At 47.4% G+C, this 16,657-nt stretch overlaps 1 protein-coding gene across 7 annotated transcripts in view; it reads right to left on the bottom strand.

Moving 5' to 3' along the window:
• The window catches only part of Ctl2 (Choline transporter-like 2), a 182,242-nt gene that overhangs the window by 52,593 nt on the left and 112,992 nt on the right, over nucleotides 1-16,657 (bottom strand). For 3 of the 7 annotated variants that reach the window (XM_089584030.1, XM_089584026.1, XM_089584031.1), the window contains exons 5-10: nucleotides 16,118-16,217; nucleotides 14,548-14,661; nucleotides 13,955-14,027; nucleotides 12,807-12,842; nucleotides 4,929-5,049; nucleotides 757-771 (exon numbers count right to left, since the gene is read on the bottom strand). In XM_089584030.1, the coding sequence (XP_089440156.1) occupies nucleotides 757-771; nucleotides 4,929-5,049; nucleotides 12,807-12,842; nucleotides 13,955-14,027; nucleotides 14,548-14,661; nucleotides 16,118-16,217 (459 nt within the window). The remainder of the gene's footprint in view (nucleotides 1-756; nucleotides 772-4,928; nucleotides 5,050-12,806; nucleotides 12,843-13,954; nucleotides 14,028-14,547; nucleotides 14,662-16,117; nucleotides 16,218-16,657) is intronic. The other 4 variants (XM_089584032.1, XM_089584028.1, XM_089584027.1 and 1 more) reach the window with 3 other exon arrangements.

The following is a 16,657-nucleotide window of genomic DNA, read 5'->3' as shown; positions in this document are numbered from 1 at the left end:
TCAAGGCCATCACTTGGCCACCCAACAGTGTACGCAATATCATGAAATGGTAGCATGTACAGGCTTACACATGCACAGATGCTAACAAAGATGTGCAAGTGATCTGACCACACTCCATTCTCAAGTCAGTGAGAAACTTTGAGCAGTTTAAGTACGACCATGTGTTGCAAAGATAACACCTTAACGCCAGCCATGCTCAACGAACATGCACAACAGTCTGATTCATTTGAGGTACCGTGAGGTTTCCTGTCTCACACGCTGGCAATGCATAGCGCATCCACAACAGTGCATCCCATTCGAAAATCTTTGCCACACCGCAGGAATCAAGACCATACACGGCTCCACCAGCACATCGACAAAAGTGAGCAATGGGATGGACGCTGCACGCCAATCCCAGGTGTCCACCAAGTCTTGACCAAAAAAAAAAAAAATGTGGCATTGCTGGTGGTGCCTTGTTAACAGAAAAGTGGTGGTGACAGACAGAAATTTTTGTAATTAATAAGCTGCATGCAGTCTGCCACTAAGTTCTGCTCAGTCAAGAGATCCTGAACAGCTTGAACCTAGAAAATTACGCATCCAAGTTTTCATGCTCTTAGAAGATAGCGATACCTCCTCCACAAATGCCCATCATTTCATCGAACAAGCAAGAACATTTAAATGAATATCAACAAATTAAGTGCCAACTCTGAAGTGCCAAAGTTAGCTGCCAACTCTGTGCAGGTTTGTGCATCCCCATTACTTAAATAATGAACTTACAGTTCAATAGAGTTCCTGAAAAATCAAAAAAATGTGTAAACACAGGTGACGCAAGTGCACTCCTTTTCACACCTAAACATGAAATCTGCAGACTAAAACTTTTGAAATTTTCAATTTCTGTAAGAAAACGGTTGAATTCTGGTTTTAAAAAAAATGCCGAAAATTGTACATTCACTTTTATCGGTTATTCATTCATTCATGCATTCTGCAGCCATACATACCAAGCATGGAGAACATTAAAAAAAAGAATAAGAACGGCGCGTGTCCTGCGTCTTCTTCTTCTTTTGTCCCCGTTTAGTTTGTGCCCACGTATTTCCATCACGAACGGCTTCCAACTAGCCCAACTTTCTATCTTATTGAACTACAACTTCAACTCTCTACGAGGAAGAGCGACGAAAAGAAACAGCAATATGCATGGAACATCAGCTTGGCACATAAAACAATGCACTTTTTTCTAAAGCACTAGCAGCATCACAAGCCAAAAAGGTGTCTGCCAGCAGCTTGACGGTTGGTGACATGGTGGGAAAAAATTGGTGGGAAAAAATGAGTTTGTAAACGCACTGGCGTGCGTAAAGTATGGAGCACAGGAGGAAACGGTTATGTACAACGAGTGTCAACATGACTGGCAATTTAACCAGGGAGTGGAACTAAAATTGATGAGGTTAGAGTACAGGAAATAAAGAATTTTGTGTCGTGAGTGCTCTCTTTTTTTATTTGATGTGGATATTTTGTGTCGATATCCTGTTAGCAGTCATAAGAACACGTGAAAGTTAGAACTGCGATAAGCATCACAGATAAAGCAGACAGTTTTCTCAAGGCCATTTCCATGGAGTTTCTGAATATCCCTTCTTAAGAAGGAACCCCATGCCACATGCGCATACACTAGTTTCAGCTGAACTAAATAGCAGAATACAAACCCTTTGGGCTCAAATAAAGTGTACTTTAATTTATGTCTTCGAAGAGCAAGACTTACAGCTGCAGATGAGCAAATATTGTCTTCGTAATAGTGATGGTAATGATGGTTCTGTATGTAAAATTAGCATATTTTTCAGTCTATAAGTCACACCTCCCTGCTAACGGCAGTTTTTTCAAAAAAAAAAAAAAATCGTGCATAAGTCGCATCGACCGATGCACCTATAATCATCATCAGCCTGACTACGCCCACTGCAGGGCAAAGGCCTCTCCCATGTCTCTCCATTTAACACTGCCCTTTGACAGCTACAGCCACCGTGTCCCTGCAAACTCCTTAATCTCATCCGCCCATCTAACTTTCTGCCGCCCCCTGCTACCCTTTGACAAATCTGCAACGTAGATACATGCTTGCAGCAGCCATCATGTGCAGACTTTCCTCGAGCTCTGGCTAACTTTCGGTTTTCCCACGGTCTGCCATTTTTTGCCGGCCTCGTCGGCCGGAGCGCTCTCATGGCTCTGCACCAGTCCCGGATCACTTCTCACTCACGTCGAACTGTTGCCCTGCTGCCCGGTTTCTCTTCTTCAGCGCAACATCAACTGCACACAACTTGAGTTTTGTGTTGTAGCTCTTTCAACTCGTAGGCGTCATCAAGCTGAGCAAGAACAACGCGTGAAGCCAAACGGAAGTGACGCCAAAGGAACTGGTGCCTTTAAACCTTCTGAAAGCATGGCTGGGATGGATACAGTGGCGTGTGATTCTGCCCATTGGATAACATTTTAAAAAATGACCCCATTTTTTCCTGTTTCATATATATCAATTTCATTTTCAAACTCAGTTACAGGGCACAGCAAAAAGTGGAATTTTTTTTTTTTAAAGCAGACTCATACCGGAAGATACAGTATGGCATCTTTTTATTCGTAACCTGAAAAAAGTGTCATTATTTATCACCATACACCCAAACCTTTCACCCCTCTAGAACAGCATTCTTGGCCTTTGGTGCTGCAGATTCGTTCGGAAAAGAATGCAGTCACCTGCAACAAGTCTAACATTAATTTTAGACACAATTTTGGGAGCAACCAAATCGTTGATATAAATAAGAAACTAGACAGGTCCAAGCACGATGCCCTGAGAGACCGCAGAAGAAACTGGTAAGATGCCATAACGAGATTTATTTACTTCAACAAAGTGCTGTGTGTTAGAAATCTGACATGCGCTATTGCAGGAACATCATCCTGTAGATTAAGATGAGCCCACTGCGAGTGACACCAACGAATGCCTTGCTGAAATCTAACAAAATATGATGTCAGCCTGTGTGACGTTATCAATTAACAATGCGAACGAAGTCATGAATAGTAATGAACATCTGGGTGGCTGCAGACAAACCTTTCCTAAAGTCATGTTAGAAGGAAGGTAGGACTTTATTTTTGTTTTTTCCAGAAGCGACGAAATAAATTTCAATATGACACGTTTCGTATATTTGGAGGTACCGAAAGTCAGCGAGATGGGATGGAGTCATTAAGACAATAACTTTTCACATAAACTAATAATACATCAGCTGTGCACCAGCGATCGTCGACAATGCAATTCTTCAGTGATAGCTTGAGAGGACTGGTTAAAATGTGAGCTAATGGCTTCAACAACATTGACACCAACTCATCGAGGATGTTATAGCTGTCCCTGTTTTTATGATCTAGAGGCATAGTTAGCATGCCTTCGTAGGTTATGAAGTCACTTGAAAGTAGAGATTCGCGAAACTATTCTGTGGCCTGTGGAGACAAATACAAAATGAGTGAAGAGGTTAAAGTGACTTGCAATATCACCATTATTTTAAGAAATGAGCCAATAATAGATATTTAGTTTATAGTTCATCGACCTTACCCCACATGGAGTGCCGGAACTTCTCAGGGTTCTGTCTCAAAAATGTTGAGAAGAGACTGAGAAAAATATTGTGTTTCTGCTCCAGACAGCTTAGAAGCCAGCCAAGTTCTTAGTACATGAAAGCTGATAGCTGGGTGACCACGGCATTTAGCATGCGCAATTTTGCAATGTAAGTGAATGATTTCCCTAGCAATCCATGCATCGGATTTCCTTGTACACAATGGCTAGGGACAGGTCATTTTAAGTGCATTCCATGCATTAACTGTACTGTTATCAGATAGCTTATACGTATATGCCACAGTCTGTCCAGAATAGCAGGATCATCAGACAGTGAAAAATTTTTTTCGTATTCTTGTCCAGTTCTTTATGGTTTTCTGGCCACCAAGGAACATAAAGAGTGAACACTCTTGAGTCCAGAGATACATGCACCAACATATACACACTGTATCTAGAATGTACACAACTCCCTCCCCAATGAGAAGAAGCGATGACAGCTGCTGTACCATCTATGTATGCCTAACATGACCACGTGTGTACTAGCAAGTATATGGTTGCATTCTACATGAAATAAATTTTCTTCTCTCCATCACTTGAACGCCCAACAGCGGTCCTTCCTGGGCAACTTCCCTGACCTATCCCTTCACTGCACAATGCACAACTATCCATTTCAGTTCACTTCTGCATCTTCACGTTCACCTTCAATTTCTTTCATGATCCCTTCAACGTACAATCGGTCAAGTTTTGCACAACTTAGATAAAACCATGTGCTTTGACATGACATCAGACAGCTTTCCATCCAATGTTCTGCTCCTGGTTATCACCATGCAAGGAAGGGAGCCAGCACAATGTAGTGGGGTGGCCTTCAGAGCCCAATTTTGAAGGCACAGCCTTCAAATAGCGGCACGCACATACCACTTGTGAAAAGACGACAGTACTGTTTAAACATTGTGACAAGTTGGCGCAAGTAATCACTGAAATTTGCTCCGGTGATAAAGCAGGTAAAAAGCGTAAGCAGCCTATTCGTGTTAAGAGAGAAAACTATTTTTTGGATAAGGCGTGGCCCAAGTGTTTCTCTTTTTTGTTGAGCGCGTTGTATATTTTAGTGACAACCTGACTAAAACTTCAGTTGCAAAGAAGCAATTGTGTCATCTCAGCCCCCCATTATCTTACGTCTATCTGGCACTTTCTGACCATGAATACATACCAACTTTCCATGCAATCCACTTTAATTCAAGTACTGTTATTTCGCTTCATGAAGGCTTCTGAAACCTGTGCGAAGAGCACGACATAACTCCAACCATTTCCTTCTCTGATGCACACACAAACCCATGACTGCAATGCTAGCTATGCCTGCCAGCGAGCAGCAAAGCAGGCAGCTTACTTGGTTTTGCTGGCAAGCCCCGACACAGAGATGCTTTGGACGACTTGATCCTTGTTGATCATGTCCTTGACCTTTCCTGAATCATCGAGCTCCAATCTTCCTGGAAGGCATCTCCTGGCCACTGAAATCCCATTAAAACAGCACCTTTTCTCACCATTTCTTGAGACCAGTGAATGCGTGACTGACAGAAGCCCTCGACCAGTTTCACATGCTCGCCCCGACCATCTCGGCACTCGTCTTCTCGCATAGCATCTGGGCAAGTCTTGCATCTCACCACCCAACAATGCCCGTACAACCTCCTCCAAAGCAGCACCACGTGCCAGCTGCCTGGTACAGGCTGTGTACATACCCACACTTCACCTCTTACAGCCAACTGGATAGAGCCTTCATTGAGTGACTATAGTCAATCAGCCCACAAATGCTTTGCTTCGAAATTCAGTAAACTTTGCAAGACAAAGCAACACTGAAAGCTATGAAGCAAGCCAGAGTGGGAGGCTAATGTGGGGTTCCTTATGTGCACTGAAATACCTGCCCACAAGTGATTAGGCATTTCCTGAAAAACGTGACAAAACAAACTAAACTACTGTTTTTTTTTTTGTTTATATGTACACGAAGGCTCCATTTAGCAAGCTGTATGAATTGCTCCTGCTGAATAGCTAAAAAACTTCATCAAACTTTGTAGGATTTTGGAAAACTTTTTTTAAAAGAAGAAAAACAGCCCATGCTACAAAATCAATATGTCATATTAACTAACAAATGGTCGAAGGTTCAGAAACTGCCTCAAGCGATATTTGCACAAAGTTAAAATGAAACCTCATTCTCCATGTCGCCTCCATGAACCAGACAGAATGTCTCCAGTGAAAACTTTCCAATTTTACCACACTGGAAAAGCACCACCGCTAGCCAGCACAGGCAATGCAAAATGCTTCCTGACAAGGTCCTTACGTATGTACTCATTACTGAAATGGTGAACGCTTGGTGCTGGTGCAGTAGTGAACAACTTGGAAGACAGGGCTGTTAAAAATCTCATAGGGTATTAAATTTAGAACCCAGCACTTCAACCTAAGCACTGACAGAATGAACTGGAGGCAGTGCTCAACTTGCAAGCGAGTCAGTCAGCACCGTAAAGTGAGGTGGAATCCACTGTCTATGGTACTTTGTTGCAGGTGGAAAACAAATCACATTTGAATTAAAACATCAGCGAGGGATGGTTGGTTCATTGCAAAACTTAAAGGGACACTGAGGAGAAACTGAAGTTGGCTTGTATCAATAGAATACCAGTTCCTAAACACAAACTCACCACTCTTTCTGAAAGCAAAGCTCTTGTAAGGTGAAAAAAGCAAGAACTAAAACACAGGTATCAACACCACAGGCCAATCTCGCAAGTACAAGCGTGATGATGAAATAGGAGAAAAGACTCCATAGATCTTCCAGGCTGACAAAGGTGCATGAAGGTTAATTGTCTGATCGATACTGAAGTATAGAAGTTTTGTTTTCAAACCATTAGTGTGCTTTTATTGCACGAGAAAGATGGAAAAAAGACAGCCTGAATGCCGGAAGTCAAAGAAGACCTGCAAATGGCGGCGCAACAGGCTTCCAGCTGAGTATGGGGTGCTTCAGAGCCATGGTTTCGTTATGCGCCTCTACCTACGAGGGCGGAGCAGCAGAGGACCTCCAAGTGCCGAAGTGCTCCTTGGACGAATTTTGGGCAACGGCATGCAACGTACCAAGATGCTGGGCTGCATAACCAGCCCTCTGAGGACTATTATTCCAGAATTTAAATATGCCCGCATGTACCAGTCACTACACATCACTAGTGATGGTGGCTCGGAGGTGACAGCGATTCTGCCGACTCCGCGGCACTAGGACGTTTTTGCCAGACCCGCCACTTCAGCCCCCAAAAGCATTGCATGCTGTATGGGGTTGAGGCACTGAATGCAGGCCGCAGTTCTTTGCGAGAACTTTGTCATCGGAATCGAAAATGGGATCCATCGTAACTTTGTACAAACGTAAACGAAGCAACGACGGCTGATAGAGGCCTTCAACGTCCGGCCGGCTGTAGTTATCATTTCGGCAGGAGCCCAGCACTCGCTGCCAGCAATCATGGAGTCCTCGTTTCCGTTTCTGCCACTTTACGTCACTCTTGTCCTAATTCGTCATCAGAGAGTTTGAATTGTTGTGGCGGAAAAAAGTTTTCCGACTGTGAATCGAAATCTCTTGGCAATACATGCACCTTGTGCTGCCGAACAAGGGGCAACAAAGCCACAAAAATGCCGAACTATCGGATTTTACTACCAAAAATATTCGATAACGTTGTCCTCAGTGTCCCTTAAAAAAACCACAGAAAAAATTTGGAGAACGCTTAAGCTTTGCCTTAAGAGTAGCCGCGACAGCGCCTTCCTTTTTTTTCTCTTTACATTCCTTTTCTTTATCAGTTCTCCCCAATTACTAATCCACAATCAGATTACTGATCATGGTCATCGATTACAATCACCGATCCCATTACCGATTACCAATCATTATCTAGGTTACACTGCATGACATACTACGCCATTATATACACATATACACCTTCTGTTTCATTACAATGAAGCACCATAACACCGCCTTTTCATTCCGTGCAATTTCTGATGCCTAATTAGCATGTTTATATTTGGTTCTGTTTTTTTGAACTACTATAACGTCAGTACATATCCCAAACACACGTTACTAAGTCATACACACCACAACTTGATAACTAGGTGCCCCTTCGTGGCCTATGCGCTGCATGCCTGCCTGATAGACGGAGGGCCTGGGTTCGAATCCTCATGTCGGTTATTTTCTTTTATGCGAAGCATATTACTTTAGCTACCACTTCAGCCCTTCACCGTGGTTATGCGCCTCCAAATCACGTGATACATGACGTCACACCACGTGACACGATGACGTCACGACAGTGGAGAAATGGGGGCCAACCTCGCGCCGTCGCTGTGGTTGTGCGCCTCCAAATTACGCGACACGATGATGCTTCGCATTCTCCAGGCTTAACCAAGTTAAGCCTCAGCCATTTGATGATTTAGTTCCAAATTCTGCAATTTTTTTCTGAATGACGGAGGACAACGGCTGACGCTGGGTTTTCAACAGAATGGGCTCCTTACACAGTCATGTAAAAGCACCACAAACATGGCCAAAAAAATAGCCTCACACACGCAACAGAATGTGTGCTGTGTGAGCCTTATTTCTGGCCCTGCTTTTACGGGTTGTACCTTCTTTTTAAACTTTGCAATAATCATGTTAAATTACACAATAAATTACACAACACAGCACATGAAAGACATGAAGTAGTGTGCAGTAGTGTGTTACACTACTTCACTGAACTTTACAGCCATATGCACAGCGAACAAACTCAAGGGTATTCTCACTACTCCAGAAGGCAGGGCAGAACATGCTTCAAAGCAGGCAGGTCAGCAGCTGCACAGATGGCAGATGACACAAAGAACAGGCACGACGTTGCATGCGAAAGGCAGCGGCACACCAAGCTGAACAAAAGATGGGAGAAGGTGCAGGTCAGAGGCAAGGCACTGCTCAGGCAGGAATAAAACACAGCTGGCACAATAAAGAAAAACTTTCCAATGTGGTCACAGCTCCTCCCTATGGTAGAGTAGGCAAAGAAAAATTGGGCAAGAAAAATGCTGTGACAAAAACAAGCTGAATGGCAAATGAAGTACAGAATTAGACGCAAATTATCCATTGCAATATTATGGCCATATTTTTGCACTCGAGTGGTTTCTAAAGGTTAATCGAAGCGGCTAAAATACCGTAAAAACCCACATATAATACAAGGTGTAATTTGGGGATAGCAAAAACGGGAAAAAAAGTTTTCATCCGCATATACTGCGAGTAATGAAGGGCGTCAACTAGAAGGCGTACTGGAAGTTGCGGAAGCCAAACGCCCTTCGATTACTTATGTACGCCGGCGCGCCGGATGCGATGTGCGCAGCGCGAGCGGCAGGTACGGATGCGACGCGCGCAGCCCGAGCGGCAGGTACGGATGCGACGCGCGCAGCCCGAGCGGCAGGTACGGATGCGACGCGCGCAGCCCGAGCGGCAGGTACGGATGCGACGCGCGCAGCCCGAGCGGCAGGTATGGATGCGACGCGCGCAGCCCGAGCGGCAGGTACGGATGCGACGCTCGCAGCGCGAGCGGCAGGTACGGATGCGACGCGCGCAGCGCGAGCGGCAGGTACCGATGCGACGCTCGCAGCGCGAGCGGCAGGTACGGATGCGACGCTCGCAGCGCGAGCGGCAGGTACGGATGCGACGCGCGCAGCGCGAGCGGCAGGTACGGATGCGACGCGCGCAGCCCGAGCGGCAGGTACGGATGCGACGCGCGCAGCAGGTACGGATGCGACGCGCGCAGCAGGTACGGATGCGACGCGCGCAGCGCGAGCGGCAGGTACGGATGCGACGCGCGCAGCGCGAGCGGCAGGTACGGATGCGACGCGCGCAGCGCGAGCGGCAGGTACGGATGCGACGCGCGCAGCGCGAGCGGCAGGTACGGATGCGACGCGCGCAGCGCGAGCGGCAGGTACGGATGCGACGCGCGCAGCGCGAGCGGCAGGTACGGATGCGACGCTCGCAGTGCGAGCGGCAGGTACGGATGCGACGCTCGCAGTGCGAGCGGCAGGTACGGATGCGACGCTCGCACGCGAGCGGCAGGTACGGATGCGACGCTCGCAGCGCGAGCGGCAGGTACGGATGCGACACGCGCAGCGCGAGCGGCAGGTACGGATGCGACACGCGCAGCGCGAGCGGCAGGTACGATGCGATGCGCGCAGCGTGAGCGGCAGGTACGGATGCGACGCGCGCAGCCCGAGCGGAGATACGGATGCGATGCGCGCAGCGTGAGTGGCAGGTACGGATGCGATGCGCGCAGCGCGAGCGGCAGGTACGGATGCGACGTTCGCACGCGAGCGGCAGGAACGGATGCGACGCGCGCAGCGCGAGCGGCAGGTACGGATGCGACGCGCGCAGCGCGAGCGGCAGGTACGGATGCGACGCTCGCACGCGAGCGGCAGGTACGGATGCGATGCGCGCAGCGCGAGCGGCAGGTACGGATGCGACGCTCGCAGCGCGAGCGGCAGGTACGGATGCGACACGCGCAGCGCGAGCGGCAGGTACGGATGCGACACGCGCAGCGCGAGCGGCAGGTACGATGCGATGCGCGCAGCGTGAGCGGCAGGTACGGATGCGACGCGCGCAGCCCGAGCGGAGATACGGATGCGATGCGCGCAGCGTGAGTGGCAGGTACGGATGCGATGCGCGCAGCGCGAGCGGCAGGTACGGATGCGATGCGCGCAGTGCGAGCGGCAGGTACGGATGCGATGCGCGCAGTGCGAGCGGCAGGCACGGATGCGATGCGCGCAGCGCGAGCGGCAGGTACGGATGCGATGCGCGCAGCCCGAGCGGAGATACGGATGCGATGCGCGCAGCGTGAGTGGCAGGTACGGATGCGATGCGCGCAGCGCGAGCGGCAGGTACGGATGCGATGCGCGCAGTGCGAGCGGCAGGCACGGATGCGATGCGCGCAGCGCGAGCGGCAGGCACGGATGCGATGCGCGCAGCGCGAGCGGCAGGTACGGATGCGATGCGCGCAGCGCGAGCGGCAGGTACGGATGCGATGCTCGCATCGCGAGCGCCAGGTACGGATGCGACGCTCGCAGCGCGAGCGGCAGGTACGGATGCGATGCGCGCAGCGCGAGCGGCAGGTTTTGAATGCGACGTGCTCGCGCCCACTCGCGTCCCGTGCCGCGAGTATGCGCAGAATGGTTCCGGCATACACGCTGGCGCGCATGCTTCGGAAGTGTCCATTCGAGCTTTGGTGATCGTCATCGCCTGGAGTACCGGTACTGTCGAGCGCGCTAGATATCCCACATTTCTTGAAATAACAACCGGTCAGCTCCTCAGAAATGCTGGACCAAGCGTCCGCGATCAAAATGCACAGCGTGATTGGAGAGGCCCGTGTCAGGCGGCAGTAACTGCAGACTCTCCCTACCTCATACAGACAATGTAGCAGCGCTTGACACGGTGCCGATGCTTTCAACAGCTACAATTATTTTCTCTTCAAAAGCATCCGAGTGCTGCTTTCATGATCCAGATATCATCCGAGGTGCGATCGTCCTTGGCGTCACTATATCAGGCCAGCATAGTGAAGTGGTGGCGAAATCGAAACTACTGACCTACGCCACCGCTAGATAGCGTATCCTCTCGCTGAAAGCATGAAGGCGATGGCGCTCGCAGAGCAAGTTTATGCACCCGCTCCGCTCAGCGAGCAAGTGGGAGCACTTCTGCGCATGCGCGAGACGTACAGACGGGAGCGCGCGAGTGGAACGGCCTCTCAGTGCCACTCCCGGGAGAGCCAAGTGGAGCGCAGAGCAGTGCGACGAGTGGACCTCGCAAAACCTGCTGGTCTCACGTGGATTTTGACCGAAAAATGTTTGGATCCGCATATAATACGAGGTGGAAATTAACATGCTAAAATTTGCAAAAAAAACTCTTATTATACATGGGTTTTTACGGTACCTTCTACTTATTTCCGATGGTTTCATTTATGATGGTGCTATGATCCAGAGGGTAAAAATGCATTCTGACAACTTGCATGATGGACTTGGGTCAGTGAACATGCTAACACGGCCAAGGTGCTCTTGGTGACTCTACAAAGGGAATTATACAGTGCACCACACGTTATGCTACTAGTGCTGAGCTATAGGTGACTACAGCTAACTTGTGTCTCAGAGCTGTAAGAGTCACAGTTCCAACCAGTAAGCAGCTTAAGCTAAAAGAAAAACTGCAGATGTTTACTCGTGGCTGAGAATATAACAGATGAAATTAAGTTGTGGCCGACGTATTGCATGCATGTAAATCAGCACACACACACACCACTCAGCTCTTAACTGGATTGCAGTGAAGCATTGAGCCCTCTACTGCAAAGGCCCAAAGATTTAGCTGTCTCAAAACCAGTATGCAAAAACACACCTGCCAGTGAATAAAACAGTTAAAAAATCAATTTATCTGAAACCAAAACCAAAGCTATGGCTTTTGGCAACTTTTGTTACCAATTATTAGTCACTTGCATCTGTACTAAGGAGCAGTCATTACCTGGGCCGATTACAAGTTGGCTCAATTTATTGTCTTTCCGCTGCAATCTTTCACCTTTCAACTTTGCCGAATTTTTTGGCTTATGTTACAAGACAGCCCACACAGCAATGCAGTACCGTATGTGACCTCACTTCTGCTGCAGCTGAATGACGTGTACAGTGAAAAGAGATAACAAAACACTGCACCCAACTCATAAAATCGAACTGTGAGGAAAACTAGCATTTCACCCTCAGCTTGGCAATGCATCTACTGAAGCGCAGAGAGAAACAAGATCTGCAGTTTCCTCAGGCTGCTTACTTAGAAGGCGGCCAGCTTACCAGAAAAATCGTAATGCAAAGGACTTGGCTGCAGCTTTCCAAGCTCAGAGTAGTGACAGCATTTGCCAGGTGGCATTAAGAACCGAAAGCCTACAGTGCTCTAAGTCATGAGTGAACAAGAGCACTATACGAGGCAGAGGGGCACAGTAATGCATCCAAATACCTCGCCACGGGCCACTGTTTCAGGAAGTCATTCACTTTTCAGAAAGATTCCTGCTTGCACGAGAGATGCATTTTGAAAGTTTTCATTACTGAAGCTGACGGACAGTTCACAAAGTCAGCATCTCGTCACAGAGCAAATGCACCAATAAAGATTACCAGCCACAACTGCCACTCTATACAGCTCTGAGCTTTCTGTTAGCCTAGTGCAGCTGCCAGTGGAAAGGGAGGCGGGAGATGTCCGCCACCAGTGGCACTTACTCACAGGTCTTTCGGATAGAAGAGGATGGAGACGAGGCACCTGAAGAGTTCATCGCACCCGCGGAACAGAAAAGTGAGACAGCAAAAGAGAGGGCGCAAAGGAAGAGCACAGTGAAGACAACAGCCTTAGAGAAAGAAAGAAAGAACCAATGAAAACACAGTCCAGAGCTTGCACCGGCCGCTGTTTGACTGATGCCTCTGAAGAACCATGAAGGTTGGGCACACAGATATGGCTCCCAATTGCTCACCATTTCCGTCATTTTTTTCTAAACCTGTCTAATCAGCACTTGATCAGGTCAATTGCATTTGCTGATAATTTAGAACCAGTGGATGCACAATACGTGCATACACATATAAGAAAGCGGTTGCTATCTCTGTGGTTAAAAACATGTGCAATTGTCAGGAGGTAAAATAGATTCAACTCAAGCCTATGGATCACACTGCACTCAGTACCAATTATGCAGCCTTCTTCCCAGTCAGTACTGTGATGGATATGCATGTTATAGCCCAGTGGTACCATTTATGTTATCATGACTTCTTTTGACTCAGACAATAGGAGCATGTAGCAACGAGTTCTATGAGAGCAGCTGAAAGATGTGGCAAAGGCGTTGCGTACATGTGTGACGAGATTAGTTTTCCTTCGTGAGAATCACACCACTGCAGCTACCATCTGCCGTGCCATCAGCTCAGCAGTCTTCAACATATAGGTGTTGACTGAGGACAGCGTGTGAAAGAGATACGCTTGATACACTTGTGACAACCCTACACGAGCTAGAGCAGAAAATACCTGCCACACACACCAGTGTTCCTTGCACACAGTGGATGAAGCAGTGCATCGGGTGCTTTACCCAGGAATTGGACTAAGTTCACATCTCCATGAATTTGCAATAACCATCGTCACATATCCCTAAAATGCTACGGTAATTGAACCACTTGATTTCAGTAGACTTCTGCACACAAAGGAGCACTATTATATGTCCGAGACATTTACCTGCCACTGATGACCACAGGCATCCAGAACACTCATGCACAGGTGTCCCCAACCTTCAGGGCTTTTCGGGTGAAGCAAAGTACCCACCTGATATAATGCAAATGAATTATACTATCCTTACTACGTAGACAGCAAAGCGCACCTTTTGGTGCAGCACTCACCACTGCTGCTCTTCAGGTAGTAACTGGCGCATTTCTCGTCCTTCCCAGTCAGGTCACTGAGAGTCTTGTATGTCTGCGAGGGAAGAGAGCATGCTCTGACAAAACAAACAATGGAAGTGCAAGCAACCAGCCCAATGCTTGGAGGCAAGCTACAGCAACTCAGCATTGCTTTACATGCACTGCACAGCCAATACCCATCAATCAGGACTGTGCACACACCACCACACAGGTCCTCCTCCCCTCCCCCAAAAAAATTGCAAAGTACAGAACTGTGCAAGAGGGCAGGCACAAAAAAAAAATGGCACAAAAAAAAAGTATCAACAGCCAACATCACAAGAGCAGTTTCTTCACGTCTTTATGCCTTTGTGTTTTCCTAGCGTATGATGCTACCCAAGCTGCTCAGCTGTGGATGCCACTTGGCAGGTTATACTGCAGTTAACAGCCAAAATGGAGTGTCCCAAGAGACATTTCCTAACATGGTGCACAAGGATGCACTTTTTCCACACACCCAACTATTGTAGCCGCAATGTGGTCAAAGCACCAGCGCAGCGGTCCAGTCAGCAAGTCCAAAATAGGATTTTAAGAATACATACCACTCTGTCAAGTGGGTCCACACCATACTGACAGATGAGCTTGGAACGAATGAAGTCATTGTCTTCGGAATTGCTGACCATGAAAGTGTCATTAGGACACTGCGATACACACACCTGAAAAGGAAATATCGGCACCATGAGCCACATATGATCCACACTGGTGGACAAATCCTCCGCTCTGAGTGACGTAATCCAACCACATACTCATAACTGCCTCTACATAAGCAACGTCTCGAGAATTTCTATGACACTGAAGCTGGCTGAAGCCATTTCGTGGAGCTGACGAAAGGCTATACTGCGCATGCGCAAGGAGCAGTGACGCCACATGGCGCGCCACCGATGTAGCTGCGTGGGTGACTCAGAGGTGCTGCCGCCGCGCTCGCCAGTTGCGCAGGCGCAGTAGCGGCGCATAGCTAGCGTGCCGGGGCCGCCGCCGCTGCCGCGCGCTCTCCATCGCCCCCCTCTCTCTCTCCTCGTCGCTTTCGCAATCCTGCAGGTTTAACCAGAGCTAAACCACTGCCATTTTTTTCCGCAGCCTCCCTGCATGGTAGACTGCTCGTTTGTCTGGAGGGCGCATGATGGCGCTACCAGTATCATTAATGTGAAAGCTCGCAGTTTTGGTTCGCCGTCACTACAGATGAAGAATTCCGATTAATTTTGACCAAATCAGGCAAGTACTCCACCCAAACGTAATATAAAACAAAACTGACTGCCAAATGCCACCTTTGTGCAAATTTTGAGCCCTAACAAGCGGGCGGTTAGGCCAAGGGAATTTTATTTAGATTTTCTCTGATTGATGCAACTACACACACACGCACACAAGCGCACGCGCACACACACACACACACACATGCATGCATGCACACATATATTCCACAGCTCCATAATAACAAGGCAAGGCAAAGACTAGTAAATAGCGTATACTGTACCTTGAACATACACATCACTGCTTTTGCAACTGTGCACAGATTTAGGCAGTCATTTAAAAAAAAGCGGCACTTTTCAATATATTTCTTCAGACAAATGATACTGCCACCACAAAGCCAGATGGACATTTGCAATGCCTCCAAGGATGCACACTACTCAAACAGCAGAATGCAAGAGAGAATTGAACTTAAAGCAAATAAAAATTAAATGTGTTTACTGCTGTTCACTACTGAAGAAAGAAAGAAAGAAAGAAAGAAGGAAGGAAAGAAAGAAGGAAAGAAAGAAGGAAAGAAGGAAAGAAAGAAAGAAAGAAAGAAAGAAAGAAAGAAAGAAAGAAAGAAAAGCACCTAAGGTTCTTGGTAACATGCACTGAAACCTCAGAACACATTATTGCCTTTCACTTCCAACAAAACATAGCTGCCACCACTGGGTTAAAAAAAGTCATGATCTAACAACACCATAACCATTAAGCTAACAGCATCATGTGGAGTCCACGTATTCCATATCATACTCAAGAATAATTTGCATCTAGGACTCGCATCCAAAGCCTCTACTGCTTTCCAAGCTGTGTCTCTTGCCACTGTGGATTCCGCACCCTCCGAACCACAAAACAAAAATAAAGCCATGCAAAAGCAGTGCCAACCTGTGGTGTGTTACAGATGAGGGAAGGTAGCAAGTCCCCAGGCTTGAATGCCCTCTTGAGACACTGGGTGATGTCAAAAAAGAACAGGAACTGCTTGTCCCTGGAAAATAAAAAATAGATCGGATAAGGGGCTAGACAGGCAAACATGCATTCACAATCCACGCATAGATCATAAATATAAGTTATATGAGATGCATCAGTTTATCATCAGTGACTTTTTGAATTCATAGTGCCTCACTTAGTTTTCCTCTGCAAAAGTTTTCGCACAACACATTTTTCTTTCTCTTGTCTATTTTTATTTTTAATTTTATCTTCGTTTTTTTTTATTCAGTTTCTCTTTTCTCTCTTCTAGTTTCATTTTCCTTTGAGTGTTGTTTCGAAATTCCCCAAGTTGCACAAAACTAACCAGTGTGAAGTGTTGAGCTAGTTGCTATATTAGGGTCATTCCATGCCAAATGAGCCACAGTTTGTGCCCGACCCTCACCGATTTGTCACAAAAATTTGTGGCTTTTTACTGAACTGTCAGAAGCAATTTCCCTA

The sequence above is a fragment of the Amblyomma mixtum genome, chromosome 3 (assembly GCF_055824585.1).
Source record: "Amblyomma mixtum isolate Tamu chromosome 3, ASM5582458v1, whole genome shotgun sequence".
Taxonomy (NCBI): Eukaryota; Metazoa; Arthropoda; class Arachnida; order Ixodida; family Ixodidae; genus Amblyomma; species Amblyomma mixtum.
Note: the sequence above shows the minus strand (reverse complement) of the source record. Positions and strands in the feature narration are given on the sequence as shown.